The sequence below is a fragment of the Cariama cristata genome, unplaced genomic scaffold, assembly GCF_000690535.1.
Source record: "Cariama cristata isolate BGI_N322 unplaced genomic scaffold, ASM69053v1 scaffold6719, whole genome shotgun sequence".
Lineage (NCBI taxonomy): Eukaryota > Metazoa > Chordata > Aves > Cariamiformes > Cariamidae > Cariama > Cariama cristata.
The window spans coordinates 35,929-58,453 of record NW_009633995.1 but is presented as its reverse complement, the minus strand read 5'-3'; the positions used below and the strand labels follow the sequence as shown (position 1 = coordinate 58,453).

Here is a 22,525-nt window from a genome sequence, read left to right as displayed (position 1 = left end):
TCAGCAGGATGGAGCCATGCTGTGATGAAGTGGGCTGTCTTTTGCATAGCAGATACTAACAAACTTTGCAAGGCTGGGAACTCCTTCAAACTGCATGAATGAGTTCGCCGATGGCTTGCCAAAATACGCAGCTTATTCTTTCTCCTATTGCGCATTGGTTTAATTAGAGATTAAGCAAACCACCTGACTTTTCCTAAAAATCCTGCCAGCTATATCAGCAGGTAACCCGCTCTGCACCAAGACTAGCAAAACTGCAGGCTGTTTATTGCTATTTGTGTTACAACGGTTTTCAAAATTCCCTTTTAGGATCGGGCCCTGTTTTACTCAATGCTGAAAACTTTGCAGTGCTGCTTTTACAAAGCATGATGCAGCTGAGAGATGCTTAGCTTGTCTTTAGTTGGAGTTTTTTGATGTATTCTATGTGCTTGCTGTGCTGGCTTGAAACTTGCTCAGGGCAGAAGAAAAAAATTAATAAAGTCTTTGTTTTTCTTATGTAGCACCAATCTGTGCCAGCCTGAGTTCTAAACAGAAACTTTAAATAGAAACGCGTGTTTTGCTTTGATTGAAATATCCCAGAAAAATAAACCAAAGTTATCCCAAAATAGCCTGTGAACTACAACAGCTTGATGAAAGTCTCTTTACAGTATTCCACCATGCTTTGAATTCCTTGAGATTTACCTGGCTTTCTTCATCACCCTCTATAGAAGCTGAATCACTGTAGGACATCTAACAAGATCTAATGCACTCACTGCCTCCACTTCAGGAGCTGTGATTTTGGAATGGTCTCTGTGTACTTTATTTTCCTATGCAGCAACATAATTTTGGACTTACTGATCCAAGAATAACAGGAGATCAACTGATTTTTCTTGTCTTAGTATGAACCAGGATGTCCTACTGAAGTACATGGAGATGCAGTGCTGTAAAAGTACTATGTAATCATTTTCACACCTGCATGTATTTATTACACAGACATCTGAACATATATATCCATTGTCTGATTGTCTCTGCTTTGAAACAAACATTTCAGCAATTGTGTTGGACGAGAGCCTGGAGCTTTCTGATTCCACAGGTTGGTTGGTCATTTTGTGCCCTCTACAATGAACTGCATGAGCTTAACTCTGCTTTCCCGTTGAAATAACAGGTGGAATTTTGGAGAGTCTGAGCCAGGGATTGTGGAGGCCCTTTCAGTGTTGCACTTTTCACGAATGAGAGCGCAACGTTCAGTCGCTTGGATCTCATATCTTTAATAACTTTGTGAAACAAATAGGTGCAATTTAGACCATGCTGAAAAAAAAGAAAAGCATCTGTTTCAGCCTATTGTATCTATGTGCAGTGAGACACTACTGGTAAAGCCATGGTTTAGCTCAGAGAAAGGCTCAGAGGGTTCAGTTCAGCTGCTGTATGAGGAGGGATTGGACTCAATCCTTATTAATGAAACCAAGACCCAGAGCTTTGAATTGACCCACTGTCTTGCAGAAAATCCGGTATCCCAAGAGAACCAAGCAGCTTTTTACAGTGCTTGTGCTTCTCTGTTCACTCACAGTTTGTTTGTTAGATGTCATTTTCATGAACAGTCAACAGTGTTTCAATTCTCTTCCATCAACGTTTTCAAGCCAAGTTTCATTTTGGCATGCAACGGCGATACGGTTGTTCTGTTATTCAACTATTGTTAAAAGAGGCTTAGGTTAAATTCTGAAAGTTAATGAGAGCACGGTGTGCAGCAATTTGGATTATGCTTGATGGACTAATTAAATACTTATTTACATGCTATGTTTACTGTCCTTTATACACAGGAGTTTTTGTTCAGTACTCATTTCATGTATAGGTAATTTACAGCTTATTTCAGCCTCAATATCCTTAATGCGTGTGCTCTCTTCCCACTACACAAAGAATGAGGCAAATTAATATCCTTGCCTCCCTTGACAACATGCAAGGGTCTTTTTCCTGGCTGAAAGAACTTTTGTAAAGCAAAATCCACATTTATGTCTTACCTCTTTATAATCTGTGTTCAGTAATGATCCTCAAGTAAAAGATTTTTTTAAATACAGGAATATAAAGTTAGTCTTCTAAAGTCTTATTTAGACATGTAAACAAATGATCTAATTTCCAGAGGTATTGTTTACAAAGCAGATCTGAACAGATCAGCTACTTCTACACCACAATGAAAATAGCGGCCCCTGAAGCCAGTCGTAGCCACGGGCTCCTCACCCGCCATCTTCCAGCCAAGGATCTGCTCATCACCCGCTAACAAGCCTGCATCCCGGGCATCCCACAGGATGTTCCCCAGGTGCCCGGGCCGGTGCCCTGCAGGGTGTGAGGCTGCTCCGGGAGCTACGGTTCAGCCACGCTGTCTCCTGACCATCAGCACAGGATGCTGAGGACTTTCGAAAACTTGGACTTTTACCAGGCATAAAATTAGGCTCTTACATCCAAAAATGCTGATAAAATGAATTAAAATTCACCTTAAAATGTCAATGGGGATTGCTTAGCAAAACCTACACTGATGTATTTAGTTTTAATGATTTTTACAGAGATAAAAGATGGGCCGTTAAAACTAGGGCTGATTGAAGAAATAGGACATTATTTACTATGTTTCTAATGACAGGTTTTTTGAAATTTACTTATTAGCTTGTAGTAATGAATCTGTTTTGCAGCAATAAATTGAATTTAGGTCTAGCCTGCAAAGCAGTCCAGTTTGGTGCAACCTTTACCAAGGGAAGGCAGTTTTAGGAAAGACACTTGCCTTGCAGGGAATCTCATCTGCCTCTTCTAATTTGTAAAGCTAAACCGCTGCCATTTGGCTGAATCTCATAGTCTTCATCACCGAATACCTAAACCAGCCTCTTTAACAGTTAATATTTGCCTAGCTTACTTGTACCAGTGTTTCCTAAGTAATCTTTATACATCCACATTTCATTCTCTATGCTAAATATTTACAGTTTTCTCTTCAGTGTTCCTAGGGCAATTTTCCCATGTGTATGTTCAGTTATGTAGCTCTCCTATAAAAAAAGATGACAGTTTTTAATTTGCTGACATTTTGTAGCTTTTGTTCTGCTTGCAAAGTTTAACATTGATGAGTTTTGACACACGATAAGGCCAGCCCATGCGGCCGACCATGCTTTTTGAGGGAGGTATATCCTCTTGTCAGAGAGAGTGTGATGTGATGGGTCCCAGATGGAAAAGTTACAGGGTGCAGCTGAGCCGATCCAGCAAATGGCTCTCAGGAGAGAGGTCCTGTCCCTCTGCTCACTTGTCCCCTTCCCCGTGCATGGTCTTGCCCAGCTGAGACCTAATCAGGATTTTACTTGTATTACTGTGCTTGGGCTCCAGCGGGCACACACAGCTGGGCTGAGGTAGGGAGGAGCTGGGAATCTGCCTGCTTAGCAAGAGTAGCTGTTAGATCAGCTCAGCTGCATCGTGTAGGTGCACCATGATACCTCTAAGTCTGTTTAGGCTCGCACTTAAATACCTGTTAATATGAAGTCTCTGATGATGTGCTGATTTAAAATGATTTCCTGAATTATGGCCTGTTGGGAGGCTACAACAAAGCTTAGAACAGAAAACATTCCCTCTCACGTTGGTGGAATTTTCTCCAGTTTATATATGAGTGTATTACAGTGTTCTTTGACTTAATGACAATACATGAAAGGTACTGCTGTATCACTGCTTTCATAGTTACTTGTTGCCAGTACTGTGGTTAAAGTGCTGAACTCTTTTGCAGGTTAATGAAATTTATCATGATGAGTCCCTGGGTGCTCACATTAACGTTGTCTTGGTGAGGATAATCCTGCTGAGCTACGGCAAGGTAAGTAAAGGTTAATTTAAATGGAGGATATCAATATCTCTGAACATCATTCTTTTATGAACAATGTAGTTACTGGTGACGTGTATTGGTTTTGTATTTTAATTTGTACTTTGTCCTTAACAGACTATTAATATAAAGAACTTCTATGTTTATATATATTTCTTTATCATTTGAACTTCGGATTTCAAATAATTTCAATTTCGTCTGGGTTTTCCCTGTGTCATTTTAAGTTGCTGCTTAGCTCTGGCAGTCTATCTTTTCAGATTTGTTTGGCGTAATCCATGAAACATAGTGAGCATTTTGGTTCCTAAAGAAAACATGAGGTGTTGTGGTAGAACTGTATGTAAGTAACAATAAACACAAGATCAGTTCTGCAGGATGCTGAGGGCTACAGCCTTATTCCAAGAACTTTTTAAACTTGTGCCTAACATTAATGAGACTATACGTGTGCTTAAAGTTAAGTGCAAGTTCTGTGGGATAGGGGCCAGAAGACTAGAGCTCTGCAGACCAAATCTGTAATTAAGAATACCAAGTGTTCGTTCTTTTGCTGTTTCTATGGAAGGGGTTACTCTACAGGCAAAACTCAGGTAAAGAGGAATGAAATGCTAAATGCTTTTCGAAAGTATTGAACTGTGCAGTACCTGTGTCCTATTTTTGCCAAATCAACATCAAATTCTATGGAAACAGGAACAGGGTGTTTCAAGTATGTTGATAAATGCTTTGGTTAAGGACATGGGATTTTAGTGCTCTCTATTACAGCAGCAAGCCCAGCTGCTCAAAGCAGAGTGTTAAAATCTAGTGTACCTTTCTGTGACTGGAGCATTTGCATGTTCATGTAATAAACTTGGGTTCTGGAAGACTCCGTGTATATTCATGCAAGTTGCTGAAACTCTGTCAATGAAGAGCCAGCGCAGATGGTGTCAGTGGTGAAGCTCCACTGACATTCACCAGTTTACCCTACTCGACACCAGCTAAGAATTTTCCTCCATTGTGCAAATGAGGGAGCTCTGAGTTTTAGTCTGGACTCTGCTGGAGACCAGCTACCTGGATTTGGGATAAATTGTTCTGTTGGAGCTTCCCCATCTGAGAACTAAACACACTGATCCATCTCTCCTCTTCCTGCACTGATGCACATGATGATGTAGTTACATGTTTTGAATAAGCTTAATCAGATGTGTGTCCTAAAATAAAAGGTAAAAAGGTCACATTTGCCATTTTGTGATCAAAAGTTCATGGTGTGTGTAGTTAATATTAAATTACAAAATAAATGAAATATCCTTGTGATTGCTGTAATGACAGAAATTTGAGGGATTGCAAATTGACTAATACTTCTCATAAAAATCTGATATTGCAGCAGTGGTGGAAGCCAGCAGAATTAGCACATGGGCCACTCACTTCTTTGCTGTCCTTATTTCATAAGTATTTCATAATTGTTATGCGTGTCCATCTTTAGCTCTACAGATCTGCACCAGTCTGAACTCTGATAACTTCTGCCATTTTTCTGATGGCAGGCGACAGCTATGTTAGACCTCATCTACCTTAAGAATCTTTATTTTCTTGTGAAGAATAAAGCATTGTCCATTGATAATTTGAAAGTTATTAATTTCATATTAACCTTCTTTAGAGAGCAGAGTGGGGTGGAGTGTGGAAATCTTCACTTCTTAGTGGATCCTTGGCCGCATCACAAAAATAGTTGTTGTAGGTAGCACTATGTAATCTGCTTGTGGATAGTCTACTTCTGGATTCTAGATCTGCAATCTGCAGTGGGCAACGTTTCAGTTCCTGAGTTGTTCTGCTGGTTTCAGCAGGGCATAAAATGAAATAATTCTGGTATCACAGGCTTGCCCTAAATAACCATGAAGATAATTTTTCTTGCATTTCTGTATCTGATTCTTACTTACATGAAAGGCCATTTATGGCTTTCTGAAAGAAGTAAAATGAATGTAAAAGGTATCATTTCAGAGCTCACACACCCGATGGTGTGGGGGCCTGCATGCCCTGACTGTATAAGAATACATTATTTTTATTTTTTATGGTCATGTTTTTAAAGCTCCTGATCAGAAGACTAGTACCAGGGAGTAAAAGGCGAGGAGGTTTCTCTTTGGAGGACTGGGATTATTTAGCAGTGCAAAAGCAGACAGAAAATGTGTATAGTTCCTACTTTCTGAACCTGTGCTGAAGAATTAGAACAAAGCTTTCAGTATTTTACTATCCCGCACACCAGCACTAACAGTTTTTAGGAATATATATTCAAAGTACATAATGAAAGGAAGGGCACGTGCACAAATTTAGGCAGTGCATGAATGAAGCAGCCTAGTTGGCTTCACAATATGAAAATATAATCCCAGTCTTGTTTGAGTAAGCATTTCTTTTGAAAGCATGTAGCTCATGTCTTGAGATTCATTTGCTTCATTGTAGGCAATTTATATATATTATCAAGGGTGCCATTTAAATAATCATAATAATTACATTATGGTTCTGTAATTGATGAAGTATGTACCATCAACGTCAGGTTTATGACAGCACTCTGAGCTATTGCCAATTCTCCACCCCTGAACAGCCTTCTACTGTATTGCGGGGGTTTTTTTAAAAAGAGGATTATATTATTTTATACAATATGACATCTGTTGATAAGAATAATATGGACAATACTTGAGTTGCATAGCAACCAGCTTTTCAGTGGTTCTTGCTTGAAGGTACTCCACTCCTTGAAATGTACTGATTTTTTTTAATGTTTTCAAACACAGGCAACTGTACATTCAAAAGTTTCAATAATTTCAGTAATTGCATTAATTGCCTTGGTAAGATGAAAAAATGGAAGCTGTTCCTTGGTGATTGCATGTTGAAATTACTTGAGGGGCAAATTCAGAAGATCTGAGATGGTTTTAGGGAGTTAACACTTTGTGCAAGTTATCACTTCTGGACTTAGACGAAGGGTACGGCTGGCTGAGCCCTGCCAAGGAGCACCAGGCTCAGGCGCTGGCTGGGCGCTGTGTTGGAGGAGAGGGCAGCGTGTGGCTGTGCTGTGCTTGGGGTAGGCCTGCCGAACCTGCCAGCCCTTTCCTGACTCCCCACTTTTCTCTTAGTACTTCAAACAAATGAACGACGCTATCTGATGTACCAGAGGGGCTGACGTGAAAGCTTTGACCATACCTGGCTGCTGCCCGCTTATTTATTAATTCCGTCAGTAGGACAGAAAAATGTGTTCCACAAAGGCTGCTCCAGATCTGCGGTGGCTTCGGAATTTACCATGCATTTCTCTGCATTTTCTTTACGTTGACTCCCAAAGGCACAGGCTTTTTTGATGTGATGGGATACTGCAAATAGTAAACAGGGTACATGCAGTGCATTTTTCTTCAAATGGGAAAAAGATGAGCTGACTCGCTTCTGCCTTTTTGACTGAAGATTGGTTCCAAATTTTGGAAAGTGTGGATACATTTGAGATGAATATAGTTCAACGTTTGGGCAAATTATTCCTTTTAGACCTATTTGGCCATAATGGCTCTGTAATCCAGCTAGCTCTAGAATACTCAGGGGAATAAGCAAAGCAACCACTATCACCAAGTGCAGAGGAGGTGGCAAGAGATGAGCTGAGAATGGATTTAAAAACCCTGACTGGTTATTATAAAATTTGTTTGGAAACATTTAAATCCTGAGCACTAAATAAAATCCTCTCATCACCTCTTTGAGGTGGATGAATAAAGATTATTATTCCAATTTTACAGCTGAAAACCCAAAGACGTTAAGTGTTATTTTCCAAGGCCACACGGAAGGCCACTGGCAGTCTGGGGATAAGACCTCATAAATTCCTGGCTCCAGCCCCATGCTCTGTCCATCGCACACACACACACAATGGTGACTTTGTGTGCAGATGAGCTGCCCTTGCACAGCGGCAGAGAAAACCACACGCGTTAGCTGGGATGGGTGTAATTAAGACAGTTATTAATGAAAAAAACATCAGAAAGACTTTTGCAGGAACTGCAGGGGTTTCAATAAATGCACCCACCTGAGGATTTATGAGGGTTATTTCTTGGGAAATGTGAACGTGGCAGTGCAGAACACCCCTGAACTCTCTTTTGGAGCAACATGCAGAGCTCGAGTCACCCATATTCAGACTGGAACAGAGTGGGGTAGGCTGAGGGGTGCTGTGTCTGCTCTGTACACATCTGGGATGGCAACCAGTAGGGAGAGAAAACCCCAGTGTTGGGCCCAGAACAGATGGTTGTACTCTGGCCACATGTTAACTTGGTCAAACTGGAAGAGGAACCTGACCACCAAGGCAGAGAGCCTTTTAAAAAGATTAGAGGAGGGAAGAAGACCCAAATGGCTTTAAGGTGGCTGTACAGGAAGAAGGTAGTATGAGGTGGATGCCTACAATCTCATAGGACTGGACTTCAACTGAGAAGGATGTATGTATCTGAGATATTAGCAGAGCTCCTGCTGCCTTCATTTGGGACAAGATTTTACCTTCGATCTTTTCATAAAATGGTGCTGTCTCTATCTCTGCCACCTGACCTTTTCATGTCTAAGCTTGATGCAAGCAGGGAAGATATTCTCGGTTCAGCCAGGACAGAAAGTGGTGGTTTGATCTGAGCCAGGTTCTTCCCTCTGTTTCCCAGAGGGTGGCACAGGTGACACAGCTGAGATGAAAGGACAAGCCAGCTTTATCCCTTAAATCTGGTGTTCATTTTGCTGTTGACCCTGGTTAGAGGGAAAGGGAAGAGTGCTCCCCTTCTCTCTGCTTGTCCTGGGAAGATGCAAAGACTGGCTGAGAGCAGTTGAACCTGGCAATGCAAGGAGCTTGTTAGCTGTATATTAGGGTCACAGAATAGCTGTGCTTGGAAGGGCCCTCTGGGCATCATCTAGTCCAAACCCCTGCTCAAAGCAAGGTCACCTAGAGCAGGTTGCTTGGGACTTTGTCCAGTTTGGTTTTGAATATCTCCAAAGACAGACACTCCACATCCTCTCTGGGCAACCTTTCTCAATGTTTGGCCACTCTTACAGTAAAACTACAGTAAAACAGGTTTTTTTCTTGCATTTAAATGGAATTTCTTGTATTTCAATTTGTGCCCATTGCCTCTTGTCCTTTCTCTGGATACCACTGAGGCGACTGTGGCTCAGTCATCTTTACTCCCCTCCCAATAGGTATTTACATACATTGACGAGATCGCCCCCAGCCTCCTCTTCTCCAGCCTCTCCTTGTATTAGAAGGTCACTAACTGAGTTGAGTATCTTAGTTTTCCACTGACATTGGTAGGTGCAGAAGACCTGAAATTTTTAATCAAGCCCTGATTTTGCAGTGTGCTATACAAACATATCTGAAGATGGAGTTCTTGACCCCAGCCTTTGGCCGTCTCCAGTAACCAATTCTGCACAGGCTGAGTTGCGAGGCCAGAACCTACATATTATATAGCATTTTGGCTGCTGTTTATATGTTTGCACTGTTTTCATATGTTTAGGGTGGAGATAAAGATGACAGGAGATATTGTCCCTCTGTTTTTTTATCTGAGTAAATTGTTGAATTGCCTTATTTATATATTAGATTCATAGCTTAGGACTTGCCAGTGTGTTTTGTTGGGACCTTGAAGGGTGTAGAGCTGACTGATAGCATAGACAGTACTTTGTATTCCTGATCTGCTTACATTTATACAGAATTGAAGACTGAAAACTGTTTACAAACTGCTGCCATAAGAAAGCTTTACAAATCCTTTGAATGTAAAATGACGGTTTGCTGAATGAGCTATTTTTGTTCGGTTACCATGGACACTCAATAATTGTATTTATTTGTTTTTTGCTTGTCTTGTTCAGGATGAGAGAAGAATATAAAAGATCTAATCCAATATACAATGAACAATACAAGTGCCAAGTAGAAGCAATGTTAAACAGTGTGTTTTGCAGAGACTTTACACATTCAAGAAAGGAAAGTCATATGTTAAATTGTTTCCCGCATGTGTGCACTGCTGTGGTCCAACTTTTGCTACCATAGTTTGAAGCCTATCAAGTTAAGCATATTTCTGCTCCTTCTGGAGCAGCTGAAGAGCAGCAAAGCCTTCTCGGTTGGTACTCTTGGAGCACCACCTAATGGATGAGCTAGGAAAGATCCTTTTCCTGCAAGCTTCTGACCAGCCTGAATTCCTTGTGTTCTTGTCATCAAGTACCTGCTCATCAACACCCTTGCAAAGGTGTACCCCGTTATGCCAAACGGCAGATAAATAAAACGGTTGGTTAAGGAAAGCTGCCATTCTGTGTGTGATACCAGCATGTCTTTCACATGGACTGGCAACGTGAACATTCTTGAAAAGTTTGGGTAGAATATAGACTACATTTGCAGTTTTCTTCTAAGATAACTTTGTATTTGAAATTGTTAAAGAAAAAAAAATTACGTATTTCTTACTTTTCCAAACAATCTCCACAAGTATTGAAGGACCTTCCAGTCAGCTTCATAAATGACTTGTTCTTCAGTGTCTTCATAACAGAACTGAACATCACTGATAACTTCCCAAAAGACAAGACAGGTAGCAAAGAAAGCTTGAAGGCCTCTGGATCTACGTAGTAACTACTTTCAGCCATTTCCTGCTGCCCTCCTTTGCCTCTTTGTACAAATGGTAGTTGCAACTCAGTTGTCTTCTATTTTTGTTTAGTTTTTTCTGCTGCTTCCATCTAAAAAGGAAGGGAGTAGAAAAGAAATGAAGGCAGAATCAAAAGAGAAGGAAAATGGAAGGCATTAGTAGATGTTGAGTTTCCCAGAGCAAGGCTCTCGGCTGGTTCTCTAGGGCGGGCTGTCCTCGTAACCCTCTGTGGTGACTCCTTGCATGGAGGATGTTCTCCCAGCTGAGGCCTTTCCACTTCTTGGCCAACATCCTCCATCTGTTTCCATCAGCAGTTCTCTGAAATGCCCGCAGATTTTTTTGCTTTTCTTGCTGTGAGAAGGAAAGTTTCTCTTGCCATTGGCAGTTTTCCGGCTGATCAGCTGAGTAATGCTCTCCACAGGCCTGCTGTCCTGTTTGGAAAGAGGTCCTTCCCAGCCAGGTCTGAGCTCCCGGCCAGCTGCAGGACCTGCATATTCCTGGCAGTGTGGGCTCTTTGCTGGCCAACACTAACACCTACACCTCTTCTCCGTATGCACCCTGCGAGCTCCCCAACTTTCTCTGTTAGCAGTCTGACAAAGAGGGAGTCCTTATTACTATACACAGTTCATCTCTTTTCCTCTTTTGCCTTTCACTTTGTCCATTTAATAAGGGACTGGGCTTTTCTGAGTCTGATGAAAGCTCCCCATTGACCTCTGACAGAAAATATTATCAAGTGTTGTCTGATATCTCTATGAGACTAAAATTTTGGACAACATCCTTCCAAAACATACTACATCTGCCCTGTCTACTAACAGGCTGTGCCTGGTCCTATGATTTCCTAAGCTTCTTTCTTGCAGGACAGCAGCATTTATCTGTAAAGGCGAGGCAGCTGGAAAAGTGAATAAAAATGCAGTATAAAGACATGTCTGGCTCAGGAAATCTCTGATCCAAAGACCACTGGAGCCTTGGAGGTTATTTGGATGGAAATACTAGGTTATACTTGCCCTCCTCAAATTCCCTTCCCTGGGCATCCCATTGCCTACTATCAAAAGAGGACTGTGGCTTACGTGGTTCTTTGGTCTGAACCAGTGCAATTGCATAGCACAGTGAGGTTGACTGGGACCCCAGACTGGTGGTTGCCTGGCCATGCAGTATTCACTGTTAGTATTGTTGGAGCCTTTCTGATTTGGAGGTCCTTGACACATTGCAGAAAGTGGGAATTCAGGTGAAAATTTGCTAGGAATTAAGTGGGTTTCTCTTTTCAGGCTGCTACATTACAGTGAAAAAAGACAAGGGATTAGTGGCCAGATGATTTGAGTTTTCAGTGGACTTTGAGTACTCAGGAGGTAGACTGTGTTTTTCCTCTTACTCTTTGGAAGTCCTCCTCACTGACACACAACCTCAACTTGCTATTTATATTTGTAGCACATGGACACTTAAAATAATTGACTTGCTACTGGATGCCTCATTTCCCAACTTAAAGAGCAGTAGGGCTCAATTTTACACATGCCACATTTCTGATGTGAAAATTGTGTCATTGGCAAAGAAGTTGGACCATCAGCTGAAATATGGTTTATAGACTTGTGTGTTCTTGTTTGCCCTCTTATACCAAAGGGATTTTCTTTATTTTCCCCATTTCGTTGGATGCAAAAAACCCGAAAATGCTCCACGTTAACCAGTTGGTCCTCCTTTCATTTGTTTGAAGACAAACTCTGCAATCACTGTTTTGATAAATAAGCAAGTATACCTAAGTCTGCAGTGAAAACCGTTGTCAGCTCATGCCAGATGCCAATGCAGTGCCCGAACCGTGGGAGCTGCTGGGTACGCTGTGGCAGACTGCTCTGGTCTCTGGCAGACTCGACGTTCATCAGAAAAGTGCTGCAAGGTGCTGTATTGGTTCATTCAGAGACTAATCTTTTGCTTTTGTGCTGGAGTCCCCTGGCAAGGTTTCAGTTTAGTGGGCAGGGAAGAGATGACATATGACAGAGGAAAGCTATAAAACAGTGGTTATTTGGAAATGATTGACTTTTTTTTATATTCTATGCTTGTTTGCTGATCATGCAGAGATTTCTTTGCAAGTATTTGGATACCCTTAAACAAAGCACGTGTTGATAGTGTGTATTTTTTCTTTGTTTTCTGATCGATCCATCTTATAAGATGTGATGATTTTCATTTGGTAGAATGTACAGAAGGAGGTCATTATGAGACAAAGGACTATTAGCAAACGATACACATGACTTGAGATTTCTCAACTTCATTTTACAGCATTCTTTGCTTTTTGAATCTTGAAGTAAGATTTCTTACTGAGCTCCTTGAAGAAATTGATTTCTTTTGTGAAACTTTGGAGAAATAAGAACAAGGTGGAGATGATGTAGATAGGGTTTTTTGTTTGTTTACTTGTTTGTTTTTGTTTTACCACTGATGGATGTTATTAAAGACCTCAACAATGGTCAAACCTTGTTTAACCAAATAGGATTTTTGCTTGAAGAGCCAGGATTTTACCCTGTAATAGTCACTCAAAGTTTGTTTAAGACTCTTCTTATAAATATACAAAGATGCAATAAAGGCACCACAACTGTCCCACCATTTAAATACAGTTATTAGTTCAATTTCCAAGGGAATTATGGCTGGAAGCATTATGATCCAGTGTAGGATTGTATTACAGCTTTTTCATTCCACAGTGGTATCAGAATCCAAACTGTGCCTCTATTTGGTTTATTCATTTGTTTTTCTGAACATTTGCAGAATTGTAATATCCCAGTTTTGCCAAAATCAGACCTCAGTTTGGCAGACTTTTCTTTTATCAATTCCAGTTGTTCTTCCACAACCCTTTGAGGATTTTCTTTTTCATGTAGTCAATACTCTGTGTACTCCATCATGCACTCAATTAGAGGACACGTCAAATACATCTGTATTTAAACATGGACTATGTTACTTCTCTCTTATTTTTGGCCCAGGCTAGGTTTTGCTCTACATTAAGTATTTTGGAATGACAAATGCTTACAGTACAGTATAGCATCAAAACTGTAGTGGTTTGTGTTATGATTACAGTGTTGTTATGGTAATATAATTTTTGCAAATGAAAAGTCAGGGTTCACATATGTAATTCTTAGAAATCCTGGAAGGCCTGGGATGGATCGATTAGTCATACATTTCATAACATCCCACATACAATAAGCTTCCTTAAGTCTTAGCAGTGCACAGTATTAAATAGAATTAGCTGGGAATTCTTAAGAAAGTACTAGTTCAAAAAAAGGCAAATGTAGTAGTTGGATTCTAAAATACCTTTCTCTTTCTTGTTCGAGAGAATTGTCCTTTGCACCACCCCTAACACACGTTAGCTCATCTGAGTCAGCTAAGCCGTGTCGGCGCACCACCCATGTAATGCGTGGTTTATAGGGAGAATGGTGTATCACAGTGGGAAGTTACATGTGCTACATTCAGAATGATCTTCAGATATGGAATGGGATAAAGAAAATGCACTTTAAAAGACAGTCATTGGGCAAGTGAATTTCTGAAAGTAATGATTCAAGTACAGCTGAAAAAAGTACACTTAGTTTTTACACTTACAGAGCATCCAGTAGTGTTCAAAGGTCTGACAAAACAGCCCTAACAGCTAGATTTCACGACCAAAGCAGATGATGAACCAGGGCTGGGTGCTGGCTGTCTGCCGTTGTTGCGATTTGCTTCCCTGGACCATTAGACATTACCCTTCCCCATGCTGGGTTACTCTCCACTGGCCAAGAGCCACTGCAGTTCAAACAGGGGCATGGGCTCCCTCAGAAACTGCATCTCCAGACTGGAACCAGTGGTGCAAGCTGGTGCCAGGGTGGCATAGAAATATTAACACACAGTGCACAATACAATATCAGTTTTCTCTTTACTATACCCATCTTTTTATTTTTCTTCTGTTACATCTTTTTATTTTTCTGTTGTTGTATCTTAGACCTCATTAAATGCGGAAATTGCATTTAATCTAACCATGAACTTTGGCTGTTTTCTTACTTTCTTGATCCAGTAAAATTTGTTTCTGAAGTGTAATTGTCTCTTTATTAAGAACAGACTTGTAATGGAAATGGGATGTTTAGTCAAGTGCCTGAACAAGTTGGGAAAAAAATTGCCGAAGTTTTTAATAAATAACTAATGGTGTCTTTTTTTTGTGCGCATGTGCAGTCTATGAGTCTGATAGAGATTGGGAACCCTTCGCAAAGTCTGGAGAACGTGTGTCGCTGGGCCTACTTGCAACAGAAACCTGACACTGGGCACGCAGAATATCACGACCACGCTATCTTTCTCACGAGGCAGGATTTTGGTCCATCTGGCATGCAAGGTAAGATGTATATCAGGCTTGGTTTTGCATTTGTGTTTATCACTTAGCAAGGCTAGTCATGCAAAGTTTAATTGTGTATCTTTTCCTTAGTTTTGGTCAATGTTTTCTTTCCCCAAAGGCTCTACATAGGGCCATTTTCAGTTGTAACTGCTTCACTTATTATTTTATCCTTTCTTACTGGTGGGGTTATTTATTGGATCCTTTTTTTTTTGCTGAAGCCAAGAAAATGGGATTCGAACTAAAAACAGTCCTGAAAATGCCCAAAGATTAAAGAATAGATTTGGTGTTTAAACAGTCTCCAAAGGTGTTGCCGTGTTCCAGTAGGATTGCCAAAAAATATTGTTATGGAGAGGTCTGGAATAACAGGGCCAAGTGCTGTCCACTTTCTCTTTTTTTCAGGGCTCTGCCTTCTGTGAGATCAGGTTTGTTCACTGGAGGGGATAAATCTCAAAGCTTTTGTGTTCCTTTTGGGTTGGCCAGATCTGCTGTCAGCACAGGGCTGGGGCCTTGCTCGCGTATTGCCTGAGGGCTGGAACTGCACCGAGCTCCTCATGAACTGTAACACAGCAGCGTGTGATGTCCTTTTCCCCTGTTGCCTCATGCACTTGGGGAAGGCAATTACAGGACGGTCTTAGAGGTGACAACAGTTTTCTTTCTGAGCCAGGAATATAGTTTTAATTTGTTCAACAAGCTAGTTTCATCTGTTTTGTAGATGAGGGAGCACATTATTAAATGTTCTGGGGCAGAGGTCTCTTGAGAGGACCACTTCAACTATATTTGTGTCACAACAGAAGGCAGATGTTTGTCCCAGAGCTTCTCACCACATTGCCTTTCTGTACTTGTTCGTTTTCTGGAACACTTGGTATTTCTCACAGGCTACGCTCCAGTCACTGGAATGTGTCATCCTGTTCGAAGCTGCACTCTCAACCATGAAGATGGTTTTTCATCTGCATTTGTGGTGGCTCATGAAACTGGACATGTGTGAGTAAAACTGTGGACATGCTGTGTCCTACATTAAAATGTCTTTGGTACTGACAAATAGCGATGGCATTGGAAAGATGCAATTTATGTTAAGAAATAATATTCAGGGTTAGCTCTGGCTTCAGATCTCAGCTCTCTCAAAGCTTTCTTTATGATCTTAAGTAAGCTTTATATTTTGGTATTTTCAAGTGGAAAAAGGAACTAATACCAAAATATATTCCAGGGCTGCTGTGAAAGTAGATTGAATGATGTATTATAGTCTCCTGGTGGAAATGTAAAGTACTCATAATGATGAAATACGAATTCATTGAGTCAGTGGAATATATGATTCTTGAAAACAATCCATATTAAATAAGCACATCATCTGTATATGTTACTGCTGGTAAAGGATACAATACTGTATAGAAACGAGGTGCCAAGCACTGAGGTCACAACTGTTCTATATATTTCATATAAAAATGCAATTGTTTTACTTACTGATGTGATTAGAAGCAATGACTGGGCAGCAGTTGTCAGAGCTTTGGTTTCTCCCAGAGCATTTTAGTTTCCCTGTTTGCAGAGAACACCCACTGATTTCCCATTTTCTCTTTGGTAGAACAACAGTTCCCAGGAGGCTTTTTCTGAACAGTTTCAATCTATTCTGTTTTCCCAAAGAAAGCCTGCAGGCCCTTTTCTCTTTGTTGTATCAGAATTATTGATGGCTTTAAACAAAAAATTGCCAAAGTTTATTGAAATCACTGTAAACATATCTTGATTAGACAGGGTCATAGAATTGATACCCAGATGGTATTTGATTCCAGAATTTTTTGAATTAGGATTAAAAAGAATACACAGTGAGCTTTAAAAGAGATACCACTGAAGAATGTTTGTAATCCCTCAAATCACATTCAGCCCCAATCTGTTAACTTGGTTTAAATTATGGACAGATATTGCCCATGTTAGTCAAACAGTGTTCATTAAAAAAAATGCAATATTAGCTCCTAACAAAGGAAAGGAGGAAGCATATTCATAATAAAGCCCAAAGGAAATTTTAAATATGTTTAACTTGGGGTAATTTTCTAGAAAGCACTCAATACTTTCCAGGCTGTTTTGCATTTAAATGTGGGATTGCTACTGGACAACAGCAGCTGCTAGTCTAAACTAGCTTTCAGTGTGGCATCTTTTTTTTTTCCATGCAAAGGATAATTGCAAATTGCTTCAAATTAAGCTAAGGTGTGATTTTTTAAATATTAGATAAACTCCTGAATAGCTCCAGATTGGAGTATTAAAATTTCTGTTACTACTCATAGAGGGTGGACTACATCCTTAATCCAGAAATGGATTCATTTAGCTGTAGTAATTTGCAAATGTGGATGTCTACAGAAGTCCAAAGAAGGCATTTTTAGTCTATTTGGAAAGTGGATTAAGCTAATCACATGAAAGTACTCTCAAGGGTCAATGCTTCTGTGTGGGAGCTACTGCAGACTAGCTCCTTAGCGTCAGTCTTACCCTGTCTTATTTCTCATGACTTTGCTCATGTGGACAGGGGTCAGGGGACTTAACAACCTTGTTTCAATCAACCACTGGTGACATTTGGGATGTGGAAGCACTTGGGCACTCAGAGTTCACCTGCGATGTAACTGTGCTGGCTCTCTCCTGTGTGGGGCAGTTTAGGCATGGAGCACGACGGCCAAGGGAACAGATGTGGGGATGAAGTCCGCCTGGGGAGCATCATGGCCCCCCTTGTGCAAGCCGCTTTTCATCGCTTCCACTGGTCTCGTTGCAGCCAGCAAGAGCTGAATCGATATCTCCAGTGAGTAGCTGTTAAGCAGCCTCTCTCCTTTGATTAGGAAGCATGTAAGAACAATTCTGCATCTAGCATTTGTGCTTTATCCTTTTGTTAGTTACTCAAATGGGGCTGAGTAAAACAAAGAATCCCCCCAATCCTACTGGGAACAAGATGCTTTCCCATCAATTGCAAATAATAATACAAGTTCTCTCAAATAGTTTGATTTCAGTCCATTTTAAATTGTTCTCATTTCATTTACATCTATTCATTTTCTGGATACTGGTAGTACATATGCTGTCTTCTCAGGGGTTATGAGAAGACACTATTACGACTATCATTGCTAACTTTCCTCCCTCCTTAATGTTACCTCTAGCTGGAGGAGTGCCTATTCTACCCAGCAGCGTGGGGTCTGTCTTACAGATACTATATTTGGCTTCAAGAGTCGTTTGTTGCTTATGATACGTATCAATGATGAGATGGTGCTGCCTAAAGAGGACATTCTGCCCTTTAAGTGCTCAGGGCTTTTCTTGACTTTAATAGATATCAAAAGAAAGAGCATGCTTCTAGAATTAATTCTTCAGTTGTTACTTTTCCTTTAAGTACCCCAAATGCAAAAGCTATTTAAACAGCTTCATTCATGTCCCTTGCCTTCCCTTTGAACCTGACACTTTGGGCACTAGACCTGCGCTGGAGTTCCCTGACAAACTCTGATGTTTATGACCATATTTTTGCTACTTAGAGAAAAAATCTTCCCCTTGTTATGGGCAAATTGTATAGAAAAATATGAGGAAACTACTAGGATACCTAGCAAAACCTAAAAATGAGTAGGGAAAAATGCAGCAAAATGCATGAAGGAAACATGAGTCAATCTTTTTGTCAGTATTTTTATTATCTTAGATATCTTAGGTATAACAATAAGAAATAAACATATTGTGAGGGAATTGTGATTGTTTCAATTAGCAAGATCCTTTAGAGTTTCAGCCATTAAATAAAATCATCTGGCCTAGAGGGCTGCTTTACATTCTGTTAAATACAGCTATTTTAAAATATCTTATAACAAAGCAGAACAATGATTTGCTTTGAAGTAAATCTAACTTCAAAATTCTGCTTTCAGCTCTTGGTATCTTCAAGGTAACCTGAATGTTTGCCAGAAATAGACTCGTGTATGGTGTCCTCCTGTCTGTTAAATAACTTGGAGACATTTCAGAGATACTGTTGAGCATGTTGGTCTCATGAATTAACCAGTGATTATACAATGTTAACCATTCAGTGATATTAGCATCAGTCTGTCCTCCACACAACTTCGATGTGATTCCAGTATGTTAGAGGCTGTCCTTTCTATTTAGGAGGAGAGGCGAAACTCCCATATTCATCATACAGAAAGGAAACTTTGTACAAACTATGGATGGAGCTGAGAACTATCAGGAGAAACAGAGGGAACAAACTTGAGCATTTAATGCAGGCAGGAAAGTACACATGTTTGAAAATGAGTTGCTGCTTCTCAGCAAAGACACAGGAAAACTGCAAGCTTAGTGGTAATCTCGAGTGGTTACTCTGGCCTCTGCTTCTAAAACTTCACTTGAAAGACAGTTGCAGGCAGCAAGAAATTCCACAAATGGAAAATTAATTAAACTTTCTTTTCTTCTTGGTCTCATGTGGATTCTTCCTTTGATTCCTTTCACATAAGGAGCCTGGAGACTGAGAGGAATTTACCTGCAAGCTACATGGAAATTACAATAGAAGGGCTTCAGAAAAAAAAAATACGTAGATTACATTAAAAATGGATACAACATGGTAAAGTTAATGTGAGTGTAATTGCAATATTAGCTGCTCTTCACGACCAGTGTCTGAGAAATCATGGTCTCTGTTTTGTTTGGAAGAAAAAGGCAATGAAACCACAAACACTGTGCAAGTCTCACAGCCCCATCTGTTACTGTAATTTTTGCCTGTTGCAGTTCCTATGATTGTCTGCGTGATGATCCCTTCGAACATGACTGGCCTTCCCTTCCACAGCTGCCAGGAATTCACTACTCCATGAATGAGCAGTGCCGTTTTGATTTTGGTTTGGGCTACATGATGTGCACAGCTGTGAGTACTTAAGTTTGGCTTCTGCTCTTTCTCATCCAGGAGTGTTGTAAGTGTCTCTGAAATGTCCTCAATTTTTTTTTGTAGGGAAGCCCACAAGGGAAGATGTTGTGCCCACTTAGCTGTAAGCAAGGAATAACAACTGAATGTTGACAAATACATTATTTTAAGTATGTCTGTCTTTTTTTTTTTTAAACTGGAGTTACAGAAATAATTATTCTGTAGTTTCATAAATAGCTGTAGACTTCAAGCAAACAACCTTGCTGCATTATTGAGCCTCCTATTGCTGGCAGCTAGATATTTTGCTACAAAACTCCCACCCAGATGTGAAGGAGATGGATTTGGTGGCACATCTTGTAGTGCTAACATGGGGCAGTATGCTTTTATGATCCAATTTTATGCAACGTGATGCACTTTTATGCCTAGCATGAGAAAATAAGCATGACAGTGACTGCAGCAACTTGCAAGGACTCTTGATGACATGGTTGGCTCTCTTGTACCATGAAAACAAGAGACAAAGTCTAAATTTAAAGCAAGGCAAGGTTAGTGCAATTGTCAGTGGATTGGCCTCAGAACGCAGAGTCTTCTGCATCAGGGCTGTGCCTCCAACCTCCAGCTCCTCAAAAAGGACAAAATATTAAATGGAAAGAGATGTTTTCAGCTGGTGTGACAGCTGCTAACACATAACATTTCTGCTTTCATTCCCATCTGCAGGAATATGTGTGCTGAGTGGTGTCTCTAGATAATGGATGAGAACCTTTAAAGCATCAGCTGTAGTATTGTGTCTTGACAGAATTCCCACTGATGCTGCCTTGGAAAAATGTCCTGGCCAAAGAGGATCTTTTCTTACAGCCATTCTCCAGAGCCTGGGAGACGGAGGCTTTCTAGTCTTCTTTGTTCAGAATAGCCAAAAGCATGTCCAGACATCTTGTTTTAGTATATTGTGTGGGGGGTGGTTCTCATCCTCTCCTATACAAGCTCTTGCATTGTAGGTAAAATTCATTGGATCAGGGTCCTGAGCTCAAATTTCCATCCTTCTGAGAAGGTGACTGCAACAGCTGAGCTACAGACTGAGCAGCTCGTTTCCTTCTCCCATGAGTACTCAAGGATTTTTTGTTTTGTTTGCCAAATGAAGCAGCACCATTTGGAGAAGCTATAAGAAAAGGCAATGTGTGTCTTACTGCCCAGGGGAACTGGTTTCCCCCTTACCCAGTCTGCCTTTCGTCACTAGCGTAAAACTATTTTTCCCCGACTTTATTCTGTTGAATGCAGGTGGGATCTCACTTCAGAGTCACTGATGATTTTGCATGAAGGCTCAGATATGCTCAATCCAGAGACACCGCAATGTTCCTTAGGAATTAGTGATAACAGCTGGCATTTTACAGCCCGGAAAAGAAAAAACCCACCATGCTGCAGCTTCTATTGCAGTTTCCAGTGAGGGTTCTCTCAAAATCGTCCACTCTGATTTTTCTTGTGTTTCAGTTCCGTACGTTTGATCCCTGCAAGCAGCTGTGGTGTAGCCACCCTGAGAACCCCTACTTCTGCAAAACAAAGAAAGGGCCTCCGCTGGACGGGACCATGTGTGCACCAGGAAAGGTGAGAGTGGGTGCTGTCTGCACCCACAGGCTCATGTGTGTTCATTTGTGTGTGTGTGTGCAGTTGGGGGTGTTCCCCTTAAAATCAAAGGGAACAAGGGAAGAACACATCTTGAGGACCTGAAGTCTGCTAAGAAGTAGGGCAAGCTCATGAATGCAAGTAAGGCTGCTGAGCCACGTGAGGGGAGGAGGTGGGGGCCAGGGCTGGTGTGTCCTGCATGGAAGCTCCGTGACCATCAAACCCCGTCTTCAGGCAAGTTATAGAAGTGTCTGCAGATTGCCCTGTGCTGCTTGGCAAGTCTTTGTGGCAGAACCAAAAAACTCCAAAAATTTCCACTCGCCTGTGACTTTTGTGAGGTCGGAGGGGTTGTGTTTGTATCCGTGATGTTGTAGTGATGCTCACTGCCCTTCCCGCTGCACGGGGTGCAGAGAGCAGTGAGGTCCGGGAGATGACAGCCAAGCTGAAGCCTCTGTGGCTGCCCCGAGGGAAAGGATGGATGTGGGCGTTGAGTGCCAGCTAGAGAGAACCAACATGATGGCAGAGAGGGACTGTGAAGGGAGAAGGGCAGATTTGCGGAGGTGGATTTGCTGGCTTGATGAGCGTCAAGGGAGGCATGAGGAGCTGTGGAGGGAAGGTGCGAGGTGGCAAGGGCGCAGACAGCTCCAACCCCTCAGCCACCATGTGGGACTTGCTCCAGGTCTCAGTTATCCTTCTGTGGAGGTTACGCTGTGCTCATAGTGGATCTGAACTCCAAGTCCTTTGAAGTCTGCTGAAAAAGTCTGGCTTCCTTGGACTTTGGATGCAGTGACTGAGGGGGAGAGGAAGATGTTGCTACTTGGAAAGATTTTTTTGTAAAACCCAATGGATGACATCATTTAGGCGATAAATGAACTGTATTAGCAGCTGCTGTTATGGTTTAAAACATCTTTTTTTATGAAAACATATTGTAATGCTAAATTAATTCCCTATCAAATCACACTCTATATAAACCACTCCCTTCTAGTTTTCTCTTCTTTAGATTATTCCTATTATAACAGCTTTGTTTCTTGTTTCAAAATATATGTATTTTTAAATTACAATCCAAAATCTTAGACAGTTTCTTTGGATTCACTTTTCTGTATCTTGATTTTTGCATTAAAAATATTCATGAAGCCCCCAGAAAAATACAGTTATATTCCATTTTGTTGCATCACCCTCTTCCCCAAGCCATTCACTCATATTAGTATTTGAAATGACAAGAAAAAGAGAACTTGTAACCATACAGTTAAGGATCTGTCAGTGCTTCCATTATAAACAGTTTGTCAGGATATTATGCAACTCAGCTGTAAAAATTTTCTCTGGACTGGAACTTGGGATCCAAAGCTTCAGCAAACTGTGCAGACAGCCAGGCT

General features: G+C 41.0%; 1 protein-coding gene across 1 annotated transcript in view; it reads left to right on the top strand.

The window, feature by feature from the left end:
• Positions 1 to 22,525, top strand: part of ADAMTS2 (ADAM metallopeptidase with thrombospondin type 1 motif, 2) — a 114,324-nt gene that overhangs the window by 65,048 nt on the left and 26,751 nt on the right. Inside the window, exons 4-9 of the mRNA XM_009706990.1 lie at positions 3,722 to 3,805; positions 14,548 to 14,704; positions 15,580 to 15,685; positions 17,334 to 17,477; positions 19,409 to 19,541; positions 21,021 to 21,134. Coding sequence (XP_009705292.1) covers positions 3,722 to 3,805; positions 14,548 to 14,704; positions 15,580 to 15,685; positions 17,334 to 17,477; positions 19,409 to 19,541; positions 21,021 to 21,134 — 738 coding nt within the window. The remainder of the gene's footprint in view (positions 1 to 3,721; positions 3,806 to 14,547; positions 14,705 to 15,579; positions 15,686 to 17,333; positions 17,478 to 19,408; positions 19,542 to 21,020; positions 21,135 to 22,525) is intronic.